Here is a 16,422-nt window from a genome sequence, read left to right on the forward strand (position 1 = left end):
TAAGATCCTGCTAATTTTAATTAAAGAGCTTAGTCACTGTCTGGTATTAGTTTCGGAAGGAGAGAACTGTTGATTCCATCAGTCTTTGGTTCTGCTCTGTTGATCTTGAAACTTCTTTTGCTTTTCTTGGATGTTTGCTTTAACTCCTGGACCTGACTTCATACAATCATAGAAATGGAGTGGTCAGAATAACTTTATAAGGCATCTACTCCATCTTTTGCCCTCTTCAGTATCTTCCTCAGATCAATCTGGAGCCTCTACTTGACTACCTCCACTCTCAAGATTTTTAACTCCTTCCTAAGACAGCCTATTCAGTTGGAGAGACTCAGTATTATTTAGTATTTATTCAGGAACTGAGCTATGGGAAAGTTTTATTCTCTGTAACTTCTCCCTACTTGGTCCCATTTTGCCCCTCAGGATCAAACAGAGTAAGTCTAATCCTTTTTTCACATGACACTATTGCAAGCATTTTTTTTACACGGGTCCTGTCATTCCATGACTTCTGGCATTCACTTTGGACTTTGCCCTAGACTGATTCCAACTGATTCCAGTGATGCCAGGGAATGAATCTCTCTCTCTGCTGCAATCTGCTGCCTTGATTTCTGGTGATGAGGTACTTCCAATGCCAAAAGCTCATTAATTAGTTTTCTTTAAATCCTTCCTGGAATGTGTTGAATCTAAGTGCTCAAAGAATGAAATTTTTTGATTAATATCATAATATTTAATGAATGCTTATTTATAATATCCATAGATTAGAAATATTTTTTACAAGAAACCATAATGCCTCCTTGTCTCTTTTCCTTTCCATAGCTTTGGGCCAGATTATGTTGTATGTAGACGGGATGAATGGAGTCATAAATCATAATGAAACCATTCAATGGCTGTATACTCTCATTGGTTCAAAGGTAAGAGAATGCCAAGGTTATATATTTCATGTAATGTATAGGCCAAAAACCTTTTTTGTACCCAGAAAAAAAAATCTTGTGTTATTTTGCTCCAGGCTTGCCACAAATATAGGAGATTACTTTTAGATTTTTTAAAATAAGTGCTGAATAAATGAAATGTGACATTTTAAGAATCACTGACTCAGGATTAGGACCTTCGAAGCCATGCTATTGAGTCTAATATTTCTCTGAACTTTAACTCCCTCTGAAATAAACTCAACAAGTTACAATGGAATCTTGGGAGCATTTCTATTGATTTTTATTTCAAGAATTTGTGTGTTTATAATGGGACTGACTTAATATTTTGATAATAAAATTTTTAAACTGTCATTAGTGACTATATTACTAAATTCTGGATTTTATTGTGATAAGTATCCTTCCTTTTGGCCCAAAATCCATATGAATAATTGCCAGCTTACTTCTGATCTTATTTTCTGTAACCAGAACCCTACTCTGCTGCCTCTTTCTGGCATAGAAATTATCTTGAGTTCTTAAAGTTTATGCCAGCACAAAACATAAACTCAAGCAGGTCCCACAAAACTTGAAAGGTTTTGAGGATGTGTTTGGCAATAGTTTGTCCCCCAAGACTCATTTTAGCTCAGGTATCCAAGAGGCCATTTAATCTAACTCATAAGCATAAAGCAATTCTTTTATGACACAGTAGCAAAGAATCCCTGCAGCCAATAACTGAAGATCTGTGGTGAAGAGGAACCTACTCTCCCTATGCATCCCACCACTCTGTAATTGGATCTCTTTGCCTATAAATCCTCTCTTATACCAACTGCACATTTGGCTCTTTGCATCTTCACACATGGTTGTTAGTTCGGTCCTTAAAATCTAAGAAAAACAAGTTGACTTCCTCTTCCCTATGTAAAAACCCTTCAAGTATCAAAGAGATAAAATTTCCCCCAGAGGTCTTCAGGCAAAATAACTTTAGCTCCTTCAATCTTAGAAAGATCTAAAGACTTCTCACCTTCTTAATTGCCTTTTGTATGTCTCCCAATTCACCGGTGTTCTTGCACTGAAGTCCTGTTCTTTCTGAACAGATAAGTTGTATACTTCATTCTATGTGATATAACTAAGAATTCTAGAATTTTTAATTCTTTTCTGTCTAAAAATTGTATGTGCCATCATTTAAATGTTGGATACAGATTTAGGTCTGACAGATCTCGAGGTCTATTATTGAGAATAACTCTAGTCTCTTTGATATGAGATTACAAGTCTTATTGTATAATACTATGTTCTTTGCCAAATGGGACACCCATTGACTACTCAACATAGTATTCAAGATGTGGCTTTCTATAATCATTTTCAATTGAAGGAAGTTCATTTTCAAAAAGCATTCCACAAACTGAAAAATGCCACTTAAAAAGTCTACATTTAATAAAGAAATATGGCCCTTTACACTTTTGTTTCCTCATCTATAAAATTATGGGAGTTGGATAAGAACCTTTCTAGATCTAAATATTCTTGTTTTTATGATTTCAAGTAAGTGATTAACTTTAAAAAGTTCTTTGCTGGAAATAGTAGCTGGTTGAAGGAAATTCTTCAATTTAAGTTTCTCTGATTCTTTGGAATCTCAACTTTAAAAAGTCATCCATGAAGGATTAACTAGGTAGGAGAGAAAGAAGAATGATTTATGTAGCTGATGTTAAAGAGAGGTTGCTGTCACTTTATTTGAAGGAGAAGCCATAAGAAGGATAGTAGATAATGAGAATGCATAAGAAAATTAGATGAAATAAACAGAAGTTAGATAGGAATCAGTTGAATTAGCTGGCAGGTGAGCCAGCAAAGGTCATGTGAGTTAATTGAAGCTTACAGCAATGATGAAGAGATAACTGGATAAATAATCATATTCTTCAACATGATAAATGTGTGAGCCAAATATTTTTATTTCAGATTTACATCTAGTATTTTACACTGTAGGGGCAGCTAGATTATGCATTGGAGAGAGCTCTGGGCTTGGAATCAGGAAGACTTCTTTTCATAGGTTCTAATCTGACCTTAGACATTAACTGTATGACCCTGGGAAAAGCACTTAATTCTGTATGCCTCAGTTTCCTCATCTGTAAAATAAGCTGGAAAAGGAAATGGCAAACCACTCCATTATCTTTGCCAAGAAAACCTCAAATGAGGTCATGAAGAGTAGAACATGTTTGAAAAATGATTCAACAACAGTGCTACATTATTCAGTAAGATTTTATTTAATTACAGTTCTACATAGGAAGATAATGAAGTTATTCTCACAGGAGCCTCTGAGATATCAGACCTCCAATCTATCTATCTAGCACTAAAATAATAGATAATATAAATTAGTAATCAGTGAAAAATCCAAAGTGAATGGCCTTAGTTCTATGGTTAAAAACGTAAAGTGAGGTATATTTGTTATATACATTCCTAAAAAAATTGTTCATATCAAATTACATATTAATTATGGTTGGCTTAGTATACGAAGACATGGATTAAAAGGCTTTAAAGGCCAGGGTGAGGAGCATGTAGTTTATCCTAAGGGCACCAAGGAGTCAATGATGATTATTGAACAGAGGAATGACATGTGCTTTAGAAAGACTGTTTTGTTGTCCATGTGTAAAATAGATTAAAGAAGAAAGGCTATAAGAAAGAAAACCGTAAAGGAAGTTATTATAATAAGCCAGGTGATCTAAAGTAGGATAGGGTCTTGAATAGAGAGAAGACAGATTATTTATCAAAAAAAGGAAGAAAATATGTTACTGTACCACTAAAAATTTAAAAAAAAGTCTTCAAAATGAAATTCAGAAAGTGATATAGATCAACATATTAAAATTACCATATTAAATTTGAAATATGCAAAAGAAAATTAAGCTATACATTGTGGAGTTTCATGGTTTTATATATGCACTTCTCTTTTTTTGTTGTTATTAATCTAGGGAAATTTTCATGCTTACTAGTGTTCCTCAAGTTTATGATAATGCAAGGAAATATATTTAAATGGTAAGATTTGGTAAATGATTGGCTATGGAGGGTGGAGTTGAGGGTACATGAAAAGCTTGTGCATGTCTGAGGTTGTAAACATAGGGAACTGGAATGATGGTGGTGTAACCTACAGAACAGGAAAGAGAGATGCGTTTAGAGCAGAAGATAATTCTCGTTTGAACATTTTAGATTTGAGATGTTTATGGGACACAGGTAGAGATTTGCATTTGTTACTTGGTCAGTGAAGAACAGTTTCAGAAAAGAGTTTCTGACTATATATATATATATATATATATATATATATATATATATATATATATATATTCTTCACATAGAGATAATCATTTAAACCTTAGTTGCCAAGAGTTAATTAAGAGAGGGTATATAAGTCCAGAAGTATGTCTTAGAAAGTACATTATGCCCATTAATGGATTAAGATATGGATGACATGTAGGGGTGATTAATAATATCAAAAGCTAAATGGAGAACAAAAAGAATGAGGCCTGCAAAAGGCCATTGCATTTACCACAAAGAGCTTTTTGGTGACTTTAGATAAAACAAGTTCAATATGATTAAAAAAAAAGTTGGAAGCCAGATTGCAAGAGATTGAAAAATGAATGAGTCAAAGTTGGAAAAGTAGAGAGATAAATTTAGACTTAATGTTGGGAAACGAGGGATGGGGAGGAGGTTCCTAACATTCAGAATTATCCAAAAGTAGAATGAATGAATTTCCTGAGGAGGGAGTGATTTGCACATCATTGAAGGTTTTTAAGCAAAGATTGAAAGACCATTCACAGACAATATAAAAAAGAAGATCCTTGTTCAGGTACAGATAGGTTGGACTAGATGATGTCTGGGGCCCTTTATAACTCTGGGATGCTTTGATTTTATAATCTCTAAGGTCATCTTTAGTCTCTTATAGTTTTAAAACATATATATATATATATATATATGTTTTAGCATCACAGGATTGAATGTTAGAAGGGACCACAGAGATTACTTAATCTAACTCTTCATAGAACTAAATTCCTTTATTTTCTCTGAGAATATGGATATAGTACTGATTTTTTTGTCCCCTAACACAGTGCATTTATTTTTTAAATATTGAACTGTATACATATACTGAAGTATATACATAAGCTGTGGCTAATATTTGTTATTACCCATTATGGTCAGGCTAGAGAATTCCTTGAATTTCAATGTGAATAAAATACAATGAAGACAATTTGTACAATTTTGTACTTTTGTCTATATTCCAACTTTTCCTGTAAGTACATGTTTAGTTAAACTGTTCTCATCTCAGGTTGGTATTTCTGGATTTTTTTGTTAATTTCCTCAGGCTATGTTGATGGTATGGGGCATCCCTGTGAGCAAAAGTAGAGAATGTGTAGCGTTAGGAAGACATGAGGAGAACAGAAAGAATGTGGTCTTTTATATTTGTCTTCTTTCATTTCTGTCTAAACTAGCCTCTATTCTACTCTGGGATCTCAGGCTTGAGTCTAATTAAACTTTATCTATGTATCTATCGACCTGTCTATCTATGTGCGTGTTTGTATGTGTGTGCGTGTGCGTGTGTGTGTGTGTGTGGTGTGTGTGTGTGTGTGTGTGTGTGTGTGTGTGTGTGTGTGTGTGTGTGTGTAAGAGAGAGAGGGGGGTGTACTAGAGGGAAGAAGAAGGAAGGAGAAATGTTAGAAGCTGAAAGGAAAGACAAACTCTGTGTGTGTGTGTGTGTGTGTGTGTGTGTGTGTGTGATGAGATACTTTTTCTAGTCCCTCTTTTACTTATATAATTTAGTTTAATAAAAACATAAAGTTCAAATAAAATACTTTTCCTGGTCTGGTAGTACTTCAACCTTAATATTATTCAGTATCGCTATTTTGTTAGAAGTTATGAATTTGCAGTCATAGTGAATTGTAGGTTTTTAAAGATAACAGGTTATTTGTATTTTGGTTGCTTTTAAAAATGTTTAACTTAATGTGATTCAAAATCATAGCTTTGAGAGAAAGAAGGAAAAAATGATACTTGTATTAAGAGTTAAAAGATGTTTATTAAAATAATTTTTATTTTTTAAACAATTTCTTATGGTTTTATTTAAAAGGCCTTTTTTCTGTCATTAATAGTTTTTCAGAAGTCTTAATCCATTCTAGGGTTTAATTGTCTTACAGGTCATGCCGGATTTTCCATTATTTTTCTATTACAAGGTCTTCCAATAATTTTTCATATGTCTTTTGAGCATTGGGCTAATTAGAGAGCTTCCTGTGCAGCCACATGGATTTCTTTAGCAACCTTTCCCTTAAAATACTCAAATAAAAGCATAATACTAATAAAGTTAAATGTCATTTTATGGTTTTTGTCTGAAAAATAGCTCACATCATGACAACAATAAATATGTACAAGGCAATTGGAATGAAAGTTTTATTATCTTACTTCATTTAGGATGCAAACTATTAAGTAAAGTCAGTATGAACTGTTTTATAATATTTTCAAGACTTCTGTATTAGTAGAAGAGGAGGAGAAAGCAGGATATTTAACACATTCTAAATACTCCCACAAGGGATTCATAGCACTCTGATTTATGACAAGACACATCATAACTTAAATATAACTATTGACCTTTTAGTATTTCTTACCAATATATCTAGAAAATATTTTTTTAAAGAAAACACCTGCCTCCATCTGAATATTTTCAGACATATTGTCATGAAACCATGTAAAAGCTCTGTTCAAAACTCAGGCTTTTTTTTTATTTCACTTTTTCAATGAGTATTTTTGAATGCTTGGGTGTATGTTACTGAAACAGTAGGGAAAGAGTGTGAGACCAAAGAGCCCTTTGTGGGGGAAAATAAAAGATTATATCTTAGTTGAGCTAAGATAGACACTGATTAAACACTTGAGTAGCCAAATAAGGCAGCAAGCCATTTCTAAGATACAAACAGTAAAGTTTATGCATCTTTTACACATAAACAGTTACTTGTCCATTATCCCTATCTCCCTTCCCTGTCCCCACTGCTAGGAAACTTTGCTCCCCAACTTTAAAATGTGTACTTTAAGGGAGCCATTCTAACCACCATGCTGTCTTAATTGATGCTGCCACCTAGTGTCCATCTCAGGGAAAAGTAGTAAGTTGAAATGAGAAAAATAGGGCAAGAATGGAAAACATGCCCAAGAAACAGGAACTAAAAAGTTTTCAGGGTGATGCAGGAGATTTTTTTTCTTTTCTTTTTCTTTCTGTCTTTTTTTTTGGCAAAGCAATAAGGATTAAATGACATAAACTGCATTTGAACTTAAGACCATCTAACTCAACACCAGTGTTCTACTCTCTGCACCACCTAAGCTGTCCCAAGGCTTTACTAAATACTATATGGTGAATATCGATATCCATATAATTGATATAAACAAAAGCTCTGGGGACTGAAGAGGTCTTGAGTAATTTTTAAGAAGTAAAGGGGTCCTGAGACCAGAAAATGTGAGAACTGCTGAGCTAAAAATTAAGGAAAGATATGGATAGATAGAGAGATAGACAGAAAGACATAGATATAGATATAGATACAAATAGATATATCTATATCTATATATCTCAAAACTAGGATTGGCAATTGGAAACCGGAAAGAGAAAAGCAACATGTTAGACAGTGGCGTCTGCATCCAGGCAAGTATTTGAGAAGCAGGTATAAGTTAAAAGAAACAAGAAGACTGTTTTCAAGGTGATTTCTTAACCAGACTAATTGTTACTTGGTTGGTATAACCAACTCTGGGGCTAGCAAGTGACCATAGTGCTCTATAGTAAGAAGCTGATCAGGAAACTAATTGGGCCAGAATAAAAAGTTGGAGGGATAAGCTTAAAACTGACATTGACACAGGGAAACAACATACATGAAATAGGAGAGAAGAGAAAATAAAAATGACTATAACGGGATACAGAAAAGACAGAAATGACTATATTAAATGAATATGTGTTGAAGCATAATGAAATTTAAGCTTTGTGGTTGTTTAGTCTATTAGTCCTGCCTGACTCTATGTGACTGACACCTTGGCAAAGATACTGTAGGGATTTGCCATTTTCTTTTCTACTATATTTTATAGATTAAGAAACTGAGGCAAATGGGTAAAGTGACTTGTCCAGGCTCATACAGCTATTAAATTTCTGAGGTTAGATTTGAATTCAGGTCCTCCTGACTTCAGGTCTGGCACTCTATCTTGTGTGCCATCTAAATGCCCCTTGATGTGAATAGGATAATTTAAAATACCACACTAAAGACTTTGAATTTGAAATGATAAACTATAGAATTATTGGACAGAACTCTGACCAGAAGGGGATAAGATCAGAAAAGGAATCTGTCTTCCAATGTAGAAACAACACAGCTTAACACTTAATTAATTAGTAGAGATGATTAACTAAAATAGGAAGCTTCCATGGGCTTGTATTAGTGTAAGCTTCCCCTATCCAGAGAAACACCACCCTGTCAACATGTTTGAGATAGTTTCACTGTGTCATTGATGCCTTCCACAGCCCTTGTTTTCTTTCACCCTGCCTCCAATAAGGGCATGTTTATGCCAATTGCTCCAGGGGGAGTTTGTGATGCTTGTCCTAGGTGAAAAGATTCCTAGTTATGATTCTGTTTTTGGAAGCTCTTTCAGAACATCAGGCCAACCTAGAATTACCTGTGATCTCCATGCCTCCCTAGCACGCACACACACACACACAAAGACAGAGACAGATACACACACACACACACAAAGAGAGAAAGATAGAGAGAGAGAGAGAGACAGAGAGAGAGAGAGAGAGAGAGAGAGACAGAGAGACAGAGAGACAGAGAGAGAGAGAGAGAGAGAGAGAGAGAGAGAGAGAGAGAGAGAGAGAGAGAGAGAGAGAGAAGAGACAGAGAGAGAGAGACAAAGACAGAGAGAGAGAGGAGAAAGGGAGGAAGAGAGAGAGAGGGAGGAAGAGAAGGAGGGAGAGAAAGAAGGAGGGAAGAGGGACATAGAAAGAGTGAGACAAATTCAGTGACAGACACAGGCACAGGCAGAGACAGAGAGATACAGAGATAGAGACAGACAGAGGAAGAAAAAGAGACAGTCAGAGAGAGGGAGAAAGGGAGAGATGAGTTGAATCTAGAAGAACAGGACAGAACTTCAAAACCTCATATGACCCAGAGACATTATAATGCCTCAAGATAGAGCACATCATCTTATCTTACATTTGAGTTCATATTTTCTATACTAAAAATTCCCAGCATAGTGGTATATTAATTTAGCCCAAGGAAAGCAGAGACCTAGTCTGAGCTTTTCCAGATACTTTAGAAAGGGAGCTCCTAACTAGGACATACCCTAGTTAGGTCTATATGTCTTCATGTTCTCGTGGTTCCCAGAACATGGAATTACAGTATGCAAATGTCTCTTTTCTCTTTAAACTCAAAAATTTATCTCGCTTAGAATTTATGCTTAAAGTAGCATTATGTATTCTCAAATCCATAACAGCTTCACACTCCTTAGCAATTCTCCCCCTGCCCCATTTCACTGTGTAATTGATGATGGTAATTTTCCCCCTATTTCATAATGGAAGCTGCTGCAGTTTCCCTCAAGAGATTTGAAACTCTTTTTTGGCTTTATTTTCAATGGAAAATGGAAATTAATCCATTTTCAAACTGATGCTGGGTGACCTCAGAAGTCTGAGTGGAATGCTCAGCCTAGGTTGATTAAAGATTTATATCTCACATGCTGTTTTAATTTTTCCTAGTTTTGTCTTTGACTGGTCTGGATATTGCCTCTGCTTTTGTGAGGCTTAGTTTTTATATTCATTTGACAGTCACCTTTGATGACTCCATATTACATCAGGAAAACTGGCATATTTTTTTTTCTACAGCTGATAAAAATTTTAGAATTGACTGACATAGTCAGAGCCATGCTGGTTAAGCAGGTATATCATCATAATTGGTTTCATTATAGTTAGTATAGTTGTATATGAAACAAATATTTCTATTTCTAAAATTCAATGAACACAGTTCACCTAAAATGAAAAACCATACCTGACACTAGTTAAATAACTTAACCCTCATTCCCTCAAAAGAAAAAAAAAAAAAGAATAACCATATTCCAATCATGGCAATATTGGATTAAAAAGGAGGAGGGAGGAATAGGACTGCAGAAAGAAACAGCGAAATTACAAGGAAGAAGGGGATAAATGGGCAGAAGCAATGGAAATATGGGAGAAATAAAGAAAAAAGAAAAATAAGAGAAAAGGGGGAGAGAGAGAGAGAAATACACACACACAGACAGAGAAGGAAAATAGAAAGAGAAGGGCATAAAAATAAAGAGAGTGGGAAAAAGGAAAGAAAAAAGGAGTGAAAAGGGAAAAGAGAAAAAGGAAAAATAAATATAGGTCATAATATATACACTATAAGATACATGTGTAATTATTGTGATTATGTATTATACATGTACACATATATAATTATATGTTTCTACATAAGTTCACTATATATGTTAAGGTTGTTCAGCCAGTCTTATTTGCTGGTCTGTTTACTGCTGATACATATATGCTGACATAATTATATATGTACACAATATATTATACAGATTCTTCATATGTACATGTTTGATGTGTAGTATGCACTCATGTATGTGTATGAATAAGTGTGCATATTTACATATTCATACACACATTCTGGAAGGATTTATTTTCTTATCTTCTCTTGCTTTCCTTTCCTTCCTCCCTTTTTCAATTTCTTCCATTCTTTCTTCCTGCTTAGCTCTTTGGTATAGTGATGAAGGATGTTTAGTCATTTATTTTTGTTCCCCAGCTTACCTAAGGAATCACTAACCAAATGGATTTTCCATTATAATGCTCCTTTTCCCCTACTCTAAAAAGTAGTATCAAAAGATTTGAAATTATCTATTTAAAAACATTCTCAAACTTCCATCTGAAATAGCTCTTTAGGAAAAATAAGTGTTAGATCAATATTTCTTCTCTGGGGATGTTTCTTCCCCTACCCCAGATGCTTACTCACAATTCTCTTTTTAAAAGTTTTTTTATTTGTTTTCTGTTTCTTAAATTATTCAATTTATCCCCAGTACCTTTCCCTCCCCTCTTCCTAGAAAGCCATCCCAAATAATAAAGAGTTTTATTATAGTTGTTATTTATTATATATTATTACATTAAAGAGAGAGGGAAATCAGCACAACTGATTCATTGGGGAAAAAAATCCAAAAATATCTACAATGTCCAACCTCCTACAATGTGAACCTCCCACCTCCACAAAGGGGTGCCTTGAGGCTTTCTTTTTATATTTCTTCATTTAAGTCATGTTTGATCTTTATGTATTTGTTATAATCACTTTTGATTTTGAGGGAAATAGTTCTTTCCATTTACATTGTTGTAGTTATTGTATATATTGTTTTCAACTTACTTCGTTCCACATTAGGTTTAGTTAGATCTTTCTGGGCTTCTCTGTATCTCACTTAGATCATTTCTTGCAACATAATAACGATGCATTACTATCAGGTACCGCCTGATTTGTATATTGATTTCCCCAACTGATGGGCGTCTATTTTGTTTCCCATTCTTTACTATCACTAAAAGTGCAACTAAACAAATTTTGGTGTATAAAGAGATTGTCTTCTTGTTGATAGCCTCTTTGGGGAATAAACCCAGTAATAAGAATCTCTGGATCAAAAGTTATGGATATTTGCAAATTCAAGTTTCTTTCCAAAAATAGTTATGCCATTCCATAGCTTCACCAACAAAGTATAGTTCTCCTATCCTTCCACAATCCCTTTAACATTGAATATTGCCATTTTGGGGGAGATGTTCTTTGCCAATTTGCAGGGTATAAAGTGAAACCTTTGGATTTGCATTTCCCCTTTATTAGTGATTTGGAGCACTCTTTCATGTGGTTGTGAATACTCTGCAATTCTTTTGCAAATTGTTCACATTTTCCCCCTGAGGCAATTGGGGTTAAGTGACTTGCCCAGGGTCACACAGCTAGAAAGTGTTAAGTGTCTGAGACCAGATTTGAATTTAGATCCTCCAGACTTCAGGGCTGGTGCTTTAGCTATTGTGCCATCTAGCTGCCCCTAACTGTTCATATTTTCTAGCAGCTCTTAATTTTATTTAAAAAGACAACATAGAACACTCTTCTTGGAATTGAGGAACTGAGTTGAAATTTGGCCTTGGACACTTAACATTTCTTTGCTGTGTGACCCTAGGCAAGTCACTTATCTCAATTATCTCACCCCCCCAAAAAAAGGGGGGGGAAGGAAGAAGGACTATCTGAAATAGACTTTGTACTACTTATTTGTAACAGTCTCTTTCATGTGCACATGCAAACATACATGTATGTGTGCCAGATTTCAGAGAGGCAGTGGATACAAACAAACCTTAAATCAATGAATTAATTAACCAGATAGAGTGTGTATTTACAATGTGGTCTCAAAGAAATCATTTCTAACTTATAAAATTTGAAAAATGTATATTCCTCTGAGTCACCTAACACTGACTGGCAAAAATTAATATTATGAAAAGAGCATATAGTAACTCCTTTTTTTTTTTTTTTTTTAAATAAAGAGCTAAATAAAAATGTTTTTGACCTTAGAAAATGAAAAGGCATTTTTAAGGATTTGTCTTTTGAAGATATGTTATTTGAGAACAAGAACTTTTTTCACAGGTTATATATCTACCCAGCCACATATAATAGGTACTTTAAGATTATGGAAATGATCATAAAACACAATATGTTTCCATGGTTCAAATCAAATTAAGAAATTAGGATAGCCAGAGCTTCCAGAATTTTCTCCTTGAAGAGTCAAATTTCCCTTAATAAGAAGGGTTTTCCACAAGATCCTGGGTTTTGTTGTTGCTGTTATTGTTGTTGTTTTGTTTTGTTTTTTGTTTTGGGGTGTGTATGTGTGTGTGCGTGTGTGTGTGTGTGTGTGTGTGTATTTGTTTGTCTTTAATAGGATCAGAGTTGATCATTGAATTTCAATGTTGAAGAAATAATGTCATTCTATTTTTATCATAATCTATTTTCTTTCCATGAACAAAGAAGGGCAACAAAATGTGATTTTATAGTGTTGCCAAAGGGCATTTACACAATGCATACTTGCAGATATGTGAAACCAAGAAGGGGGGGTGGTGGAGGGAAGTGATGACTTTTGCAAGCAAATCATTACTATTTAAAAAGAAAAATAAAGATCCAGCATAATGTCTACTCACAATATTTCATGTAGAAGCCAGGACTGAAGAACAGATTTCAAAGGAGAAAAACGGCCTTCTTTGTTAATAAATTTGCTATGTTTATTGATGTTATTTTCTTTCTTCTGTGAAACGGAGGCCCCAATGCAATTTGTTAAATATTATTTATTTCAGAAACTTGAGTAATATCTTTTCCTTAAGCTTTTATTTATTCCTCTATCTCTCTTCATTATATATAAATATATATGTGTGCATACCTACACACATACACAAACACATCTACACATAAGTATGAATGTATATCTTAAGAGCAACCTCCCATCTCCTAGACTTAAATAAATATATTAGAAAAACCTAGAGTCAGATCCCATTCCAGGCATTTAAGACTGTAAACAAAATATTTGCCCTTTGTCAACTTCAATGTACTCCTTTACTTGTAAAATGGGATAATAACATCTAAAGTTTGTTAAGAATCAAACAAGATAATATATGTAAAGCACTTTGCTAAATTTGAAACACTATATAAATGTCAATTGTTATTATTAATAATATAACTGACAATGAAACTAAGATTATTTATTATCTATAATAGTGGTTTTTGAACTTTTGTTCTTAATATCTTTATACAATTAAAAATTTATTGAGAATCTATCCAAAGAATTTTTGTTTATGTGGGTTATATTGATAGATATTCACCATATTAGAAATAAAAAGCTAATTTTGAGTTTGTAGACCTTCCTAAAAGGTTTCAAAAACTTTCAGGATTCACTGGACCTTACTTTGAGAACCTGCTATGAAAAAGAACACAGCCAGAGTCACCTTTAACTATCACTAAAATTATGTTCTTTTCAATTTTGGAAACATATCACCAATTATTCAACTTTGAAATGCTTCCATTGAAAATAAGATTTAAATTAGTTCTCTCAGGAAAGAAACTTCTTCTTAGTGTACATATGAAAAATAAACTATCTCCAGAATAATGCAAGCTAATAGTGTCTCAAAATTAACACAATGCTGGACACACTAAACAATTGCCTTGTTTTTGTTACTGTTTTTGGCAACTAGGGTTAAGTGATTTGCCCAGGGTCACATACGTAGTAAGTGTCTGAGACCACTGGCTCCAAGGACTGTTGCAATATCCATTGTACCACCCAACTGTCCTCTCTGACTATTGCTTCTTAAAGCTAAAGTAATACATATAGTCTCTATGGAAAATCTAATAAAAGTTGTGGTTACAAAATATTAGCCAGTTGGTTCATATAGGACTATAGCAGAAACTAAGTAATAATAAAATGGACTTGAAGGTTTGTGTTTTAAGGACTAGAAAACCAATGAAGTTGGTCAATGCAGCCATTGAAGCAAAAACTAATAGGTCTTTATTTAGTATATTATGACTCACACAAGGGAAGAATTGGTGATAACTTGAGATACCCAGAGGGAGACAGGATGAAAGGAAAGAAGAGGAAGGATACATTGTGATCACAGTCACTTAAGGAGCATATGTGTTTCACTCAGCCAGTAGGGAAGTCAAGGGGTTTGGGAAAGGTCATTTTGAAGATATAGCTGAGAGAGAGAACCAGCATCCAGGTTATGCCAAGCTCTTTCCCTTTCTCCTAGTTGGCGGCAGACACATCTGGGATGCCCCTTACAACAGGACTGTTTGGTGATACAGAAGAGCATCAAGAGTTTTAAAGGGAAAAGGAACAGGGAATGTATAATTGTTTCTTGACTCTGATATTACTAGTAGGTGTAAGTTAATTAGCTAGTAAGTTTGCAGCAAAAATACTTTAGATTTTAGGGGGGGTTGTCCCAGGTGAAGGACAGGGTAAAGATGCTAAAAAGGAGGTGAGCTTTACTATTGTTAAGAAGTCCTACACTCAAGAAACAAGAGAATTTTTTGGACCACCACAATTTTTGTTTTTCTCAATTCACTTCCAAGTGACCTGAATTAACACTGCACCAAGAATATTCCCAGATCTTCTTACCCTGGCAAGGGCACATCTTGGCAGATTTAACCCAATAAATCACATACATATAAGTTTATTTTTTTTTCAAAAAAGGAAGGAGTTATATTTTATATTTATTGTATAGGATTAAAATATACTTTGTACAGTTTTTTTTGGAACAAAACAAATATATTGATCTACCTGATAATCCCTTTAACTTGAGAATTTCTATTACAAAAATACTAATATGGAAACAAACTATGCATCTCCATTCTCTGGTAGAAAATAAACTCCTTGTAGTTATGGACGGTTTCATTTTTATTTTTATATACCCAGCACCAGTCCCAAGATATATTTGTTGATTCACTTGTTAACTAAGTTTGAAGATGATAAAGAGAAAGTATACCCATCTGAAGCCCAGTTCAGACAGTATAGAGATTGCCAGTGCAAGTTCTCCTTGATCATGGCTCTTCCCAACCATTTTCAAATCTCATTTCTGACTACCCCATCCTACTCCTACTGTAAGTCAGATTGTCCCTGAGATTCTGGGTTCTTTTAGATAAGTTTTTGTATGCTATTGCTCTTTCTTGACTCTAGGCTACCTTCTTAGCCATTTTTAAACCATGCCTTTTCATTTACCCTCTCTCCCTCCAATTTCTAACTCCCATTTGTGTATTGTCTTCCTCTATTAAAATATAAGTTCTTTGGGGACAGCTACTAACTTGCTTATATTTCTATCCTCAGCTCTCAGCATGCTACCTGGCACTATAGTAAACATTTATGAAATGCCTTTTCAACCATTCACTAATTCATAAATTCCTAAGATTGCAGTATTTACCATTGAAAGAAACTAGGAATCATTTAGTTTTTTGAAGATAGAATCTCCATAAACTATGCTGAAGAAAGCATAAATAAATGTGAACTATTACTGTCTGTATGATCTCAGACAAGTCACTTCTCTCTGAGCCTTATTTTTATTATCTGAAAAACGAGTGGATTAGATTAGATAAACTCTAAAGTTTGTCTCAGGTCTAAATCTATGGTTCTGTGGTTGCATGAGTAATAATACATCCTTAAATAAAGCCTTACAAATTTACAGAGGATTCTTGTTGCTTTGGCCTGTAGTATCAGGATAGTCAGCTTGTTGACATTTTGGTTAGGAATGTGACTGCCTGCTCATAGCTTTACCACTCATAGTCTGGGCACTAGAGTCATGATGAAGGTTGGAGCACTCTTTGCATTTGATTATTGGGTGCAGGTGTCACCAGTGGTACATGGGTTGTCTGACATTCCCATAAATGATCATAACCTTTTACCAATATACCTTTCCTTATTTTTTTTTTTCTCATCCAAATCCTGTCCCTGGTCCCCACTTTGACCTTTAATCTTC

At 34.4% G+C, this 16,422-nt stretch overlaps 1 protein-coding gene across 1 annotated transcript in view; it reads left to right on the forward strand.

Annotated features, from left to right (window-relative positions):
* FHOD3 (formin homology 2 domain containing 3) overlaps positions 1 to 16,422 on the forward strand; it is a 630,786-nt gene that overhangs the window by 373,162 nt on the left and 241,202 nt on the right. The window contains 1 exon segment of the mRNA XM_074279229.1: positions 811 to 905. Within this exon segment, the coding sequence (XP_074135330.1) occupies positions 811 to 905 (95 nt within the window).

The sequence above is a fragment of the Sminthopsis crassicaudata genome, chromosome 1 (genome assembly GCF_048593235.1).
Source record: "Sminthopsis crassicaudata isolate SCR6 chromosome 1, ASM4859323v1, whole genome shotgun sequence".
NCBI classification, from domain to species: Eukaryota; Metazoa; Chordata; class Mammalia; order Dasyuromorphia; family Dasyuridae; genus Sminthopsis; species Sminthopsis crassicaudata.